Raw genomic sequence first — 13,073 nt, forward strand, 5'->3', positions numbered from 1 at the left:
CAGTTCGAGAATGTCATGTTCATCAACAAGATTAAGGAGCAGTTGATGGCGGAGAAGGGGTGCGGGCAGGCGGTGGGACCCCAGAACCAGCAGCAGCAACAACAACAGCCACAGCAGCAGCAGCAACAACCAGTACAGAGCTACGCTCCGGCCCTGATCACCAGCGGCTCCGTCAGTGGGGCCACACAGACGCCCAGCGTCGACGTCAAGGAGGGTGGAGTGCCCCAGCCCGTGGTCACCGAGAACGTCACCGTGCTCCCTCTGCCCCCCACCGCCCTCATGACAGGTGGGTTGGCTGGGTGGGGGGGTTGGAGTAAAGGTCAGCACTGTCTGAGAGTGAAGTAGCAGAATGTGTTAATAGCAGAATAAAGGTCAGCGCTGTCTGAGAGTGAAGTAGCAGAATGTGTTAATAGCAGAATAAAGGTCAGCGCTGTCTGAGAGTGAAGTAGCAGAATGTGTTAATAGCAGAATAAAGGTCAGTGTTGTCTGAGAGTGAAGTAGCAGAATGTGTTAATAGCAGAATAAAGGTCAGTGCTGTCTGAGAGTGAAGGAGCAGGATGTGTTAATAATAGAATAAAGGTCAGCACTGTCTGAGAGTGAAGTAGCAGAATGTGTTAATAGCAGAATAAAGGTCAGTGTTGTCTGAGAGTGAAGTAGCAGAATGTGTTAATAGCAGAATAAAGGTCAGCGCTGTCTGAGAGTGAAGTAGCAGAATGTGTTAATAGCAGAATAAAGGTCAGCTCTGTCTGAGAGTGAAGGAGCAGAATGTGTTAATAACAGAATAAAGGTCAGTGCTGTCTGAGAGTGAAGTAGCAGAATGTGTTAATAACAGAATAAAGGTCAGCGCTGTCTGAGAGTGAAGGAGCAGAATGTGTTAATAGAATAAAGGTCAGTGTTGTCTGAGAGTGAAGTAGCAGAATGTGTTAATAGCAGAATAAAGGTCAGCGCTGTCTGAGAGTGAAGGAGCGGAATGTGTTAATAACAGAATAAAGGTCAGCACTGTCTGAGAGTGAAGTAGCAGAATGTGTTAATAGCAGAATAAAGGTCAGCGCTGTCTGAGAGTGAAGTAGCAGAATGTGTTAATAACAGAATAAAGGTCAGCGCTGTCTGAGAGTGAAGGAGCAGAATGTGTTAATAACAGAATAAAGGTCAGTGTTGTCTGAGAGTGAAGTAGCAGAATGTGTTAATAGCAGAATAAAGGTCAGCGCTGTCTGAGAGTGAAGTAGCAGAATGTGTTAATAGCAGAATAAAGGTCAGCGCTGTCCGAGAGTGAAATAGCAGAATGTGTTAATAGCAGAATAAAGGTAGGGCTGTCTGAGAGTGAAGGAGCAGAATGTGTTAATAGCAGAATAAAGGTCAGCGTTGTCTGAGAGTGAAGTAGCAGAATGTGTTCATAGCAGAATAAAGGTCAGCACTGTCTGAGAGTGAAGTAGCAGGATGTGTTAATAACAGAATAAAGGTCAGTGTTGTCTGAGAGTGAAGTAGCAGAATGTGTTAATAGCAGAATAAAGGTCAGTGTTGTCTGAGAGTGAAGTAGCAGGATGAGTTAATAGCAGAATAAAGGTCAGCGCTGTCTGAGAGTGAAGTAGCAGGATGTGTTAATAGCAGAATAAAGGTCAGTGTTGTCTGAGAGTGAAGTAGCAGGATGTGTTAATAGCAGAATAAAGGTCAGTGTTGTCTGAGAGTGAAGTAGCAGGATGTGTTAATAGCAGAATAAAGGTCAGTGCTGTCTGAGAGTGAAGTAGCAGAATGTGTTAATAACAGAATAAAGGTCAGTGCTGTCTGAGAGTGAAGTAGCAGAATGTGTTAATAACAGAATAAAGGTCAGCACTGTCTGAGAGTGAAGTAGCAGAATGTGTTAATAACAGAATAAAGGTCAGTGTTGTCTGAGAGTGAAGGAGCAGGATGTGTTAATAACAGAATAAAGGTCAGCACTGTCTGAGAGTGAAGTAGCAGAATGTGTTAATAACAGAATAAAGGTCAGCGCTGTCTGAGAGTGAAGTAGCAGAATGTGTTAATAGCAGAATAAAGGTCAGCGCTGTCTGAGAGTGAAGTAGCAGAATGTGTTAATAGCAGAATAAAGGTCAGCGCTGTCTGAGAGTGAAGGAGCGGAATGTGTTAACAGAATAAAGGTCAGTGTTGTCTGAGAGTGAAGTAGCAGAATGTGTTAATAACAGAATAATGGTCAGCGCTGTCTGAGAGTGAAGTAGCAGGATGTGTTAATAGCAGAATAAAGGTCAGCGCTGTCTGAGAGTGAAGTAGCAGAATGTGTTAATAGCAGAATAAAGGTCAGTGTTGTCTGAGAGTGAAGTAGCAGAATGTGTTAATAGCAGAATAAAGGTCAGCGCTGTCTGAGAGTGAAGTAGCAGAATGTGTTAATAGCAGAATAAAGGTCAGCGCTGTCTGAGAGTGAAGGAGCAGAATGTGTTAATAGCAGAATAAAGGTCAGCGCTGTCTGAGAGTGAAGGAGCAGAATGTGTTAATAGCAGAATAAAGGTCAGCTCTGTCTGAGAGTGAAGGAGCAGAATGTGTTAATAGCAGAATAAAGGTCAGCGCTGTCTGAGAGTGAAGTAGCAGAATGTGTTAATAACAGAATAAAGGTCAGTGTTGTCTGAGAGTGAAATAGCAGAATGTGTTAATAGCAGAATAAAGGTCAGCGCTGTCTGAGAGTGAAGTAGCAGAATGTGTTAATAACAGAATAAAGGTCAGTGTTGTCTGAGAGTGAAGTAGCAGAATGTGTTAATAGCAGAATAAAGGTCAGCGCTGTCTGAGAGTGAAGTAGCAGAATGTGTTAATAACAGAATAAAGGTCAGTGTTGTCTGAGAGTGAAATAGCAGAATGTGTTAATAGCAGAATAAAGGTCAGCGCTGTCTGAGAGTGAAGTTGCAGAATGTGTTAATAACAGAATAAAGGTCAGTGTTGTCTGAGAGTGAAGTAGCAGAATGTGTTAATAGCAGAATAAAGGTCAGCGCTGTCTGAGAGTGAAGGAGCAGAATGTGTTAATAACAGAATAAAGGTCAGTGTTGTCTGAGAGTGAAGTAGCAGGATGTGTTAATAGCAGAATAAAGGTCAGTGCTGTCTGAGAGTGAAGTAGCAGAATGTGTTAATAACAGAATAAAGGTCAGTGCTGTCTGAGAGTGAAGTAGCAGAATGTGTTAATAACAGAATAAAGGTCAGTGTTGTCTGAGAGTGAAGTAGCAGAATGTGTTAATAACAGAATAAAGGTCAGCACTGTCTGAGAGTGAAGGAGCAGAATGTGTTAATAGCAGAATAAAGGTCAGTGTTGTCTGAGAGTGAAGTAGCAGAATGTGTTAATAACAGAATAAAGGTCAGCGCTGTCTGAGAGTGAAGTAGCAGGATGTGTTAATAACAGAATAAAGGTCAGTGTTGTCTGAGAGTGAAGTAGCAGGATGTGTTAATAACAGAATAATGGTCAGCGCTGTCTGAGAGTGAAGTAGCAGGATGTGTTAATAACAGAATAAAGGTCAGTGTTGTCTGAGAGTGAAGTAGCAGGATGTGTTAATAACAGAATAATGGTCAGCGCTGTCTGAGAGTGAAGTAGCAGGATGTGTTAATAACAGAATAAAGGTCAGCGCTGTCTGAGAGTGAAGTAGCAGAATGTGTTAATAACAGAATAAAGGTCAGTGTTGTCTGAGAGTGAAGTAGCAGGATGTGTTAATAGCAGAATAAAGGTCAGCGCTGTCTGAGAGTGAAGTAGCAGGATGTGTTAATAGCAGAATAAAGGTCAGTGTTGTCTGAGAGTGAAGTAGCAGGATGTCCCCGTTACAGATGTTCCGTGCCCTGCTGACCTTTGCGTCCTCTTCCAGGTCTGGTCATCGCTTCCCCCAGTGCGAGTCTGGCCTCGTCCAGTCCGGGCCTCAGCCCCCTGGCGCACCCGCCCACCTTCTCGCTGGCAGGCGCCCCCGCCATGATCGTGTCGGGCCTGCTGCCGGGGCAGGGACCCCCTTTGCTGGCCGGCCTGGAAAAGAAGGCCCCAGAGCAGGGCCAGGGGCCCGGACACCAGCCGCACCAGGCCCAGGACGAGGGCCCCCCGAAAGCCCCCGCCACCCGGAAACGGAAAGGGAGGCCTAGCGAGCCCACGCTGGCCGAGTTGGCGGACCCCTACGCCATGCCCGCGGACGACGACGGGGGCAAGGACGGAAAGTCTTACAGGTTAGCTGGGGACGAGGGAGCGCCGCACTGTGGGAGGGTCGGTGCTGAGGGAGCGCCGCACTGTGGGAGGGTCGGTGCTGAGGGAGCGCCGCACTGTGGGAGGGTCAGTGCTGAGGGAGCGCCGCACTGTGGGAGGGTCAGTGCTGAGGGAGCGCCGCACTGTGGGAGGGTCAGTGCTGAGGGAGCGCCGCACTGTGGGAGGGTCAGTGCTGAGGGAGCGCCGCACTGTGGGAGGGTCAGTGCTGAGGGAGCGCCGCACTGTGGGAGGGTCAGCGCTGAGGGAGTGCCGCACTGTGGGAGGGTCAGTGCTGAGGGAGCGCCGCACTGTGGGAGGGTCAGTGCTGAGGGAGCGCCGCACTGTGGGAGGGTCAGTGCTGAGGGAGTGCCGCACTGTGGGAGGGTCAGTGCTGAGGGAGCGCCGCACTGTGGGAGGGTCAGTGCTGAGGGAGCGCCGCACTGTGGGAGGGTCAGTGCTGAGGGAGCGTCGCACTGTGGGAGGGTCAGTGCTGAGGGAGCGCCGCACTGTGGGAGGGTCGGTGCTGAGGGAGCGCCGCACTGTGGGAGGGTCAGTGCTGAGGGAGTGCCGCACTGTGGGAGGGTCGGTGCTGAGGGAGCGCCGCACTGTGGGAGGGTCGGTGCTGAGGGAGTGCCGCACTGTGGGAGAGTCGGTGCTGAGGGAGCGCCGCACTGTGGGAGGGTCAGTGCTGAGGGAGTGCCGCACTGTGGGAGGGTCGGTGCTGAGGGAGCGCCGCACTGTGGGAGGGTCGGTGCTGAGGGAGCGCCGCACTGTGGGAGGGTCGGTGCTGAGGGAGCGCCGCACTGTGGGAGGGTCGGTGCTGAGGGAGCACCGCACTGTGGGAGGGTCGGTGCTGAGGGAGCGCCGCACTGTGGGAGGGTCAGTGCTGAGGGAGCGCCGCACTGTGGGAGGGTCAGTGCTGAGGGAGCGCCGCACTGTGGGAGGGTCAGTGCTGAGGGAGCGCCGCACTGTGGGAGGGTCAGTGCTGAGGGAGCGCCGCACTGTGGGAGGGTCAGTGCTGAGGGAGCGCCGCACTGTGGGAGGGTCAGTGCTGAGGGAGCGCCGCACTGTGGGAGGGTCAGCGCTGAGGGAGTGCCGCACTGTGGGAGGGTCAGTGCTGAGGGAGCGCCGCACTGTGGGAGGGTCAGTGCTGAGGGAGCGCCGCACTGTGGGAGGGTCAGTGCTGAGGGAGCGCCGCACTGTGGGAGGGTCAGTGCTGAGGGAGCGCCGCACTGTGGGAGGGTCAGTGCTGAGGGAGCGCCGCACTGTGGGAGGGTCAGTGCTGAGGGAGCGTCGCACTGTGGGAGGGTCAGTGCTGAGGGAGCGCCGCACTGTGGGAGGGTCGGTGCTGAGGGAGCGCCGCACTGTGGGAGGGTCGGTGCTGAGGGAGCGCCGCACTGTGGGAGGGTCGGTGCTGAGGGAGTGCCGCACTGTGGGAGGGTCAGTGCTGAGGGAGTGCCGCACTGTGGGAGGGTCGGTGCTGAGGGAGCGCCGCACTGTGGGAGGGTCGGTGCTGAGGGAGTGCCGCACTGTGGGAGGGTCGGTGCTGAGGGAGCGCCGCACTGTGGGAGGGTCAGTGCTGAGGGAGTGCCGCACTGTGGGAGGGTCGGTGCTGAGGGAGCGCCGCACTGTGGGAGGGTCGGTGCTGAGGGAGCGCCGCACTGTGGGAGGGTCGGTGCTGAGGGAGCGCCGCACTGTGGGAGGGTCGGTGCTGAGGGAGCGCCGCACTGTGGGAGGGTCGGTGCTGAGGGAGCGCCGCACTGTGGGAGGGTCAGTGCTGAGGGAGCGCCGCACTGTGGGAGGGTCGGTGCTGAGGGAGCGCCGCACTGTGGGAGGGTCGGTGCTGAGGGAGCGCCGCACTGTGGGAGAGTCAGTGCTGAGGGAGCGCCGCACTGTGGGAGGGTCAGTGCTGAGAGAGCGCCGCACTGTGGGAGGGTCAGTGCTGAGGGAGCGTCGCACTGTGGGAGGGTCAGTGCTGAGGGAGCACCGCACTGTGGGAGGGTCAGTGCTGAGGGAGCGCCGCACTGTGGGAGGGTCAGCGCTGAGGGAGTGCCGCACTGTGGGAGGGTCAGTGCTGAGGGAGCGCCGCACTGTGGGAGGGTCAGTGCTGAGGGAGCGCCGCACTGTGGGGAGGGTCGATGCTGAGGGAGCGCCGCACTGTGGGAGGGTCAGTGCTGAGGGAGCGCCGCACTGCGGGAGGGTCAGTGCTGAGGGAGCGCCGCACTGTGGGAGGGTCGGTGCTGAGGGAGTGCCGCACTGTGGGAGGGTCAGTGCTGAGGGAGCGCCGCACTGTGGGAGGGTCAGTGCTGAGGGAGCGCCGCACTGTGGGAGAGTCAGTGCTGAGGGAGCGCCGCACTGTGGGAGGGTCAGTGCTGAGGGAGCGCCGCACTGTGGGAGGGTCAGTGCTGAGGGAGCGCCGCACTGTGGGAGGCTCAGTGCTGAGGGAGCGCCACACTGTGGGAGGGTCAGTGCTGAGGGAGCACCGCACTGTGGGAGGGTCAGTGCTGAGGGAGTGCCGCACTGTGGGAGGGTCAGTGCTGAGGGAGCGCGCACTGTGGGAGGGTCGGTGCTGAGGGAGCGCCGCACTGTGGGAGGGTCGGTGCTGAGTGAGCGCCGCACTGTGGGAGGGTCAGTGCTGAGGGAGCGCCGCACTGTGGGAGGGTCGGTGCTGAGGGAGCGCCGCACTGTGGGAGGGTCGGTGCTGAGGGAGCGTCGCACTGTGGGAGGGTCAGTGCTGAGGGAGCGCCGCACTGTGGGAGGGTCGGTGCTGAGGGAGCGCCGCACTGTGGGAGGGTCGGTGCTGAGGGAGCGCCGCACTGTGGGAGGGTCGGTGCTGAGGGAGCGCCGCACTGTGGGAGGGTCGGTGCTGAGGGAGCGCCGCACTGTGGGAGGGTCGGTGCTGAGGGAGCGCCGCACTGTGGGAGGGTCAGTGCTGAGGGAGCGCCGCACTGTGGGAGGGTCGGTGCTGAGGGAGCGTCGCACTGTGGGAGGGTCAGTGCTGAGGGAGCGCCGCACTGTGGGAGGGTCGGTGCTGAGGGAGCGCCGCACTGTGGGAGGGTCGGTGCTGAGGGAGCGCCGCACTGTGGGAGGGTCGGTGCTGAGGGAGCGCCGCACTGTGGGAGGGTCGGTGCTGAGGGAGCGCCGCACTGTGGGAGGGTCAGTGCTGAGGGAGCGCCGCACTGTGGGAGGGTCAGTGCTGAGGGAGCGCCGCACTGTGGGAGGGTCAGTGCTGAGGGAGCGCCGCACTGCGGGAGGGTCAGTGCTGAGGGAGCGCCGCACTGTGGGAGTGTCGGTGCTGAGGGAGCGCCGCACTGTGGGAGTGTGTAACGCTGTCTCTGTTCCCCAGATGCCGGATCTGTCCTCTATCCTTCCTCTCGAAGTCGGAAATGCAGATCCACGCCAAGTCACACACGGAGTCCAAGCCCCATCACTGTCCGCACTGCTCAAAGACATTCGCTAACACTTCGTATCTGGCCCAGCACATTCGCATCCACTCGGGAGCCAAACCCTACAACTGCAGTTACTGTCAGAAGACCTTCCGACAGCTGTCTCACCTTCAGCAGCACACACGGTGGGTGCCGGGGGGCCGGGCGGGGGGCCGGGCGAGGGGCAGCGAGCCTGGGTGGGCAGAGTGGAGCTTCAGAGGGAGGGACAGGGGGGAGGGAAGAGGCTCGGGACTGAGGAGACAGACAGAGGGGGGCAGCGGACGGCAGGGATTGCGCTTTTTAAGTGGGTGCGTGTGAGGGGGACGGAGTAAGTGTCTGCCCCCGTCTACACCCGGCACTTTGGCAATGTCTGTACACACCTTTTGGTGTTTGTGTGTACCTGTTGGGGTGTGTGTGTGTGTATACACGTACCTGTTGGGGTGTGTGTGTATACACGTACCTGTTGGGGTGTGTGTGTATACACGTGCCTGTTGGGGGTGCGTGTGCGCGTCTGTCTGTGTTTGTGCATGCGTGCCTGTTGTGTGTGTGCGTGCGTACACAGGCGCGCCTGTCGGGTGTGTGTGTGTACACGCGCATGCCTGTCGGGTGTGTGTGTACACGCGCATGCCTGTCGGGTGTGTGTGTACACGCGCATGCCTGTCGGGTGTGTGTGTACACGCGCATGCCTGTCGGGTGTGTGTGTGTACACGCGCATGCCTGTCGGGTGTGTGTGTACACGCGCATGCCTGTCGGGTGTGTGTGTATACACGCGCATGCCTGTCGGGTGTGTGTGTGTACACGCGCATGCCTGTCGGGTGTGTGTGTACACGCGCATGCCTGTCGGGTGTGTGTGTACACGCGCATGCCTGTCGGGTGTGTGTATATACACGTGCATGCCTGTCGGGTGTGTGTGTACATGCGCATGCCTGTCGGGTGTGTGTGTATACACACGCATGCCTGTCGGGTGTGTGTGTACATGCGCATGCCTGTCGGGTGTGTGTGTATACACGCGCATGCCTGTCGGGTGTGTGTGTACATGCGCATGCCTGTCGGGGGTGTGTGTGTACACGCGCATGCCTGTCGGGTGTGTGTGTACATGCGCATGCCTGTCGGGGGTGTGTGTGTACACGCGCATGCCTGTCGGGTGTGTGTGTATACACGCGCATGCCTGTCGGGTGTGTGTGTATACATGCGCATGCCTGTCGGGTGTGTGTGTACATGCGCATGCCTGTCGGGTGTGTGTATACACGCGCATGCCTGTCGGGTGTGTGTGTATACACGCGCATGCCTGTCGGGGGTGTGTGTATACACGCGCATGCCTGTCGGGGGTGTGCGCATGCCTGTCGGGTGTGTGTGTATACTCGCGCATGCCTGTCGGGTGTGTGTACACGCGCATGCCTGTCGGGTATGTGTGTACACGCGCATGCCTGTCGGGTGTGTGTGTATACCCGCGCATGCCTGTCGGGTGTGTGTGTGTATACACGCGCATGCCTGTCGGGTGTGTGTGTATACACGCGCATGCCTGTCGGGTGTGTGTGTATACCCGCGCATGCCTGTCGGGTGTGTGTGTGTACACGCGCATGCCTGTCGGGTGTGTGTGTGTACACGCGCATGCCTGTCGGGTGTGTGTGTGTACACGCGCATGCCTGTCGGGTGTGTGTATACATGCGCATGCCTGTCGGGTGTGTGTGTATACACGCGCATGCCTGTCGGGTGTGTGTGTACACGCGCATGCCTGTCGGGTGTGTGTGCACGAACGCGCCAGTTGAGAGTGTGTGCGTACGTGCGCGTGCATACGCATGTGCGTGTACAAGCGTGTCCGCTCCTGTCGGGTGTGTGTGTACACGCACGTGCGACTTGGATGTGTGTACGTGCGTATGTGCGCGGACCTGTCGGGTGTTTGTGTGCGCGCGTACATGTGTGCGCCTGTTGGGGGTGTGTGCGTGCGTATCTGCGCCTGTTGGGTGTGTGTGAGTATGTGCATACGCATGTCTATCAGGGGGGGGGGAATGCCTGCTCGTGCCTCTGCCGTGTGTGTGTCCCTGCACACACGCCTGTCGGGTGTGTGTGCGCGTACATGCATGCTTGTCGGGTGTGTGTGCGTGCGTACGCGCACCTTTCGGGGATGTGTTTGTACGCGTGCCTGTCGGGTGTGTGCGCGCGTGCAGGCGCGCCTCTCCAGTCTATGTGCGTGCGTGCCTGTCGCGTGTGCATGCGTACGAGCGCGCGTGCCTGTCGGCTGTGTGTGTGCGGATATGCATGCATCTTTTGGGTGTGTGCGCGCATGTACGCGGGCGCCTGTCAGGTGTGTGTTTGTGCATCGGCGCGCTTGTCGGGGGTGTGTGTGCGTTTGTATATACATGTGTACGTACATGCACATGGGTGTGCGTACGCGCCTGTTGGGGTGTGTGCGCTTACACGTGCGCACCTGTCGGGTTTGTATATGCGTAAGCACACGCGCCTATTGAGTTTGTGTGCGTACATGCGCTTGTTGTGTTTGTGTGTGTGTACATGCGCACGCGCATGGCATGTGCGTCTGCATGCGTGTGTGCGTGCCTGTCGGGTCTGTGTATGTTGCCGTGTGTGCGTGTACGGCGCTTATGTCGGGTGAGTGCGCGCGTATGCATGCGAACGCGCACCTATCTGGTCAGTGTGTGCGTGCGTGCGTATGTGCACGCATCTTTTGGGTGTGCGTACGCACCTGTAGCGTGTTCGAGTGTGCACCTGTCGGGTTTGTGCCTGGCATGTACGTGTGTGTGTGTGCCTGTCAGGTCTGTGTGTGTGTGCGCGTACACACGCGTGCGCCTGTTGAGTGTGTGTGCTCGGTGTGTGCGTACGTGTGTGCCTGTCGGGTGTGTGTGCGTACGTGTGTGCCTGTCGGGTGTGTGTGCGTACGTGTGTGCCTGTCGGGTGTGTGTGCGTACGCGCGTGCCTGTCGGGTGTGTGTGCGTACGCGCGTGCCTGTCGGGTGTGTGTGCGTACGCGCGTGCCTGTCGGGTGTGTGTGCGTACGCGCGTGCCTGTCGGGTGTGTGTGCGTACGCGCGTGCCTGTCGGGTGTGTGTGCGTACGCGCATGCCTGTCAGGTGTGTGTGCGTACGCGCATGTCTGTCGGGTGTGTGTGCGTACGCGCATGCCTGTCAGGTGTGTGTGCGTACGCGCATGCCTGTCGGGTGTGTGTGCATACGCGCGTGCCTGTCGGGTGTGTACGCACGCACTGTCTGTCGGGTGTTTGTGTATGCGTTTGCGGGCGCACCTGTCGGTGTGGGGTTGTGTGTGTGCATACGCGCGCCCCCCTGTCGGGTGTGTGAGCGTACGCACGCCTTTTGGTGTGTGTGCACGCGTGTACCCGTACCTGTTGTGTGTGTGCGTACGTGCACTTGTCGGGGGGCTGTGTGTACGTGTGTCTGTTGGGTGTGGTGCGCGTACGCCTGCCTCTCGAGTATGTGCGTACGCGAGCCTTTTGAGAGTTGTGTTGTGGGTGTGCGTTTGCATGTACGAGCACCTGCTGGGACTGTGTGCGTGCAATGTGGGGAGGGGAGGGTTGAGAGAGAGAGAGGGAATGAGAGAGGCTGGGGAAGAGAGAAAGAGGGAATGTGTGAGGCTGGGGGAGAGAGAGAGGGAGTGTGAGAGGCTGGGGGAGAGAGAGAGGGAGTGTGAGAGGCTGGGGGAGAGAGAGAGGGAGTGTGAGAGGCTGGGGGAGAGAGAGAGGGAGTGTGAGAGGCTGGGAGAGAGAGAGAGTGTGTGAGGCTGGGGAGAGAGAGAGTGAGTGAGGCTGGGGAGAGAGAGAGGGAGTGTGAGAGGCTGGGGAGAGAGAGAGAGGGAGTGTGAGAGGCTGGGGGAGAGAGAGAGAGGGAGTGTGAGAGGCTGGGGGAGAGAGAGAGGGAGTGTGAGAGGCTGGGGGAGAGAGAGAGGGAGTGTGAGAGGCTGGGGGAGAGAGAGAGGGAGTGTGAGAGGCTGGGGGAGAGAGAGAGGGAGTGTGAGAGGCTGGGGGAGAGAGAGAGAGAGGGAGTGTGAGAGGCTGGGGGAGAGAGAGAGAGAGGGAGTGTGTGAGGCTGGGGGGGAGAGAGGGAGTGTGTGAGGCTGGGGGAGAGAGGGAGTGTGTGAGGCTGGGGGAGAGAGAGAGGGAGTGTGAGAGGCTGGGAGAGAGAGAGTGTGAGAGGCTGGGGAGAGAGAGAGAGTGAGTGAGTGAGGCTGGGGAGAGAGAGAGGGAGTGTGTGAGGCTGGGGGAGAGAGAGAGAGAGGGAGTGTGTGAGGCTGGGGGGGAGAGAGAGGGAGTGTGAGAGGCTGGGGAGAGAGAGAGGGAGTGTGTGAGGCTGGGGAGAGAGAGAGAGTGTGAGTGAGTGAGGCTGGGGAGAGAGAGAGGGAGTGTGTGAGGCTGGGGGAGAGAGAGAGAGAGGGAGTGTGTGAGGCTGGGGGGGAGAGAGGGAGTGTGTGAGGCTGGGGGAGAGAGGGAGTGTGTGAGGCTGGGGGAGAGAGAGAGGGAGTGTGTGAGGCTGGGAGAGAGAGAGAGAGTGTGTGAGGCTGGGGAGAGAGAGAGAGTGAGTGAGTGAGGCTGGGGAGAGAGAGAGGGAGTGTGTGAGGCCGGGGGAGAGAGAGGGAGTGTGTGAGGCTGGGGGAGAGAGAGAGAGGGAGTGTGTGAGGCTGGGGGAGAGAGGGAGTGTGAAAGGCTGGGGGAGAGAGAGAGAGGGAGTGTGTGATGCTGGGGGAGAGAGAGAGGGAGTGTGTGATGCTGGGGGAGAGAGAGAGGGAGTGTGAGAGGCTGGGGGGGAGAGAGGGAGTGTGTGATGCTGGGGGAGAGAGAGGGAGTGTGTGAGGCTGGGGAGAGAGAGAGGGAGTGTGTGAGGCTGGGGAGAGAGAGAGGGAGTGTGTGAGGCTGGGGGAGAGAGAGCGGGAGTGAGAGAGGCTGGGGGAGAGAGAGAGGGAGTGAGAGAGGCTGGGGGAGAGAGAGAGAGAGTGTGAGAGGCTGGGGAGAGAGAGGGAGTGTGAGAGGCTGGGGGAGAGAGAGAGGGAGTGTGTGAGGCTGGGGGAGAGAGGGAGTGTGAGACTGAGGGGGGGGGGGGGGGAGAGAGGGAGTGTGTGAGGCTGGGGGAGAGAGAGAGGGAGTGAGAGAGGCTGGGGAGAGAGAGCGAGTGTGTGAGGCCGGGGAGAGAGAGGGAGTGTGTGAGGCTGGGGAAGAGAGAGGGAGTGTGTGAGGCAGGGGGGAGAGAGAGGGTGTGTGTGAGGGCTGGGGAGAGAGAGAGGGAGTGTGTGAGGCTGGGGGGGAGAGAGAGAGTGAGTGTGTGAGGCTGGGGGAGAGAGAGGGTGTGTGTGAGGCTGGGGGAGAGAGAGGGAGTGTGTGAGGCTGGGGAGAGAGAGAGGGAGTGTGTGAGGCTGGGGAGAGAGAGGGAGTGTGTGAGGCTGGGGGAGAGAGAGAGGGGAGTGTGTGAGGCTGGGGGAAAGAGAGGGAGTGTGTGAGGCT

At 58.3% G+C, this 13,073-nt stretch overlaps 1 protein-coding gene across 1 annotated transcript; it reads left to right on the forward strand.

Annotated features, from left to right (window-relative positions):
• Window positions 1–6: 6 nt before the first annotated feature.
• LOC144491241 (zinc finger protein 384-like) lies at window positions 7–7,760 on the forward strand (the record flags this gene model as incomplete). The annotated part of the gene is made up of 3 exons (XM_078208923.1): window positions 7–286; window positions 3,828–4,173; window positions 7,536–7,760. Coding segments are annotated over exons 1-3 (842 nt in total), but the record flags the coding sequence as incomplete, so codon positions are not given.
• Between the last annotated feature and the right edge of the window lie 5,313 nt (window positions 7,761–13,073).

This window comes from Mustelus asterias, unplaced genomic scaffold (genome assembly GCF_964213995.1).
Source record: "Mustelus asterias unplaced genomic scaffold, sMusAst1.hap1.1 HAP1_SCAFFOLD_4816, whole genome shotgun sequence".
Lineage (NCBI taxonomy): Eukaryota > Metazoa > Chordata > Chondrichthyes > Carcharhiniformes > Triakidae > Mustelus > Mustelus asterias.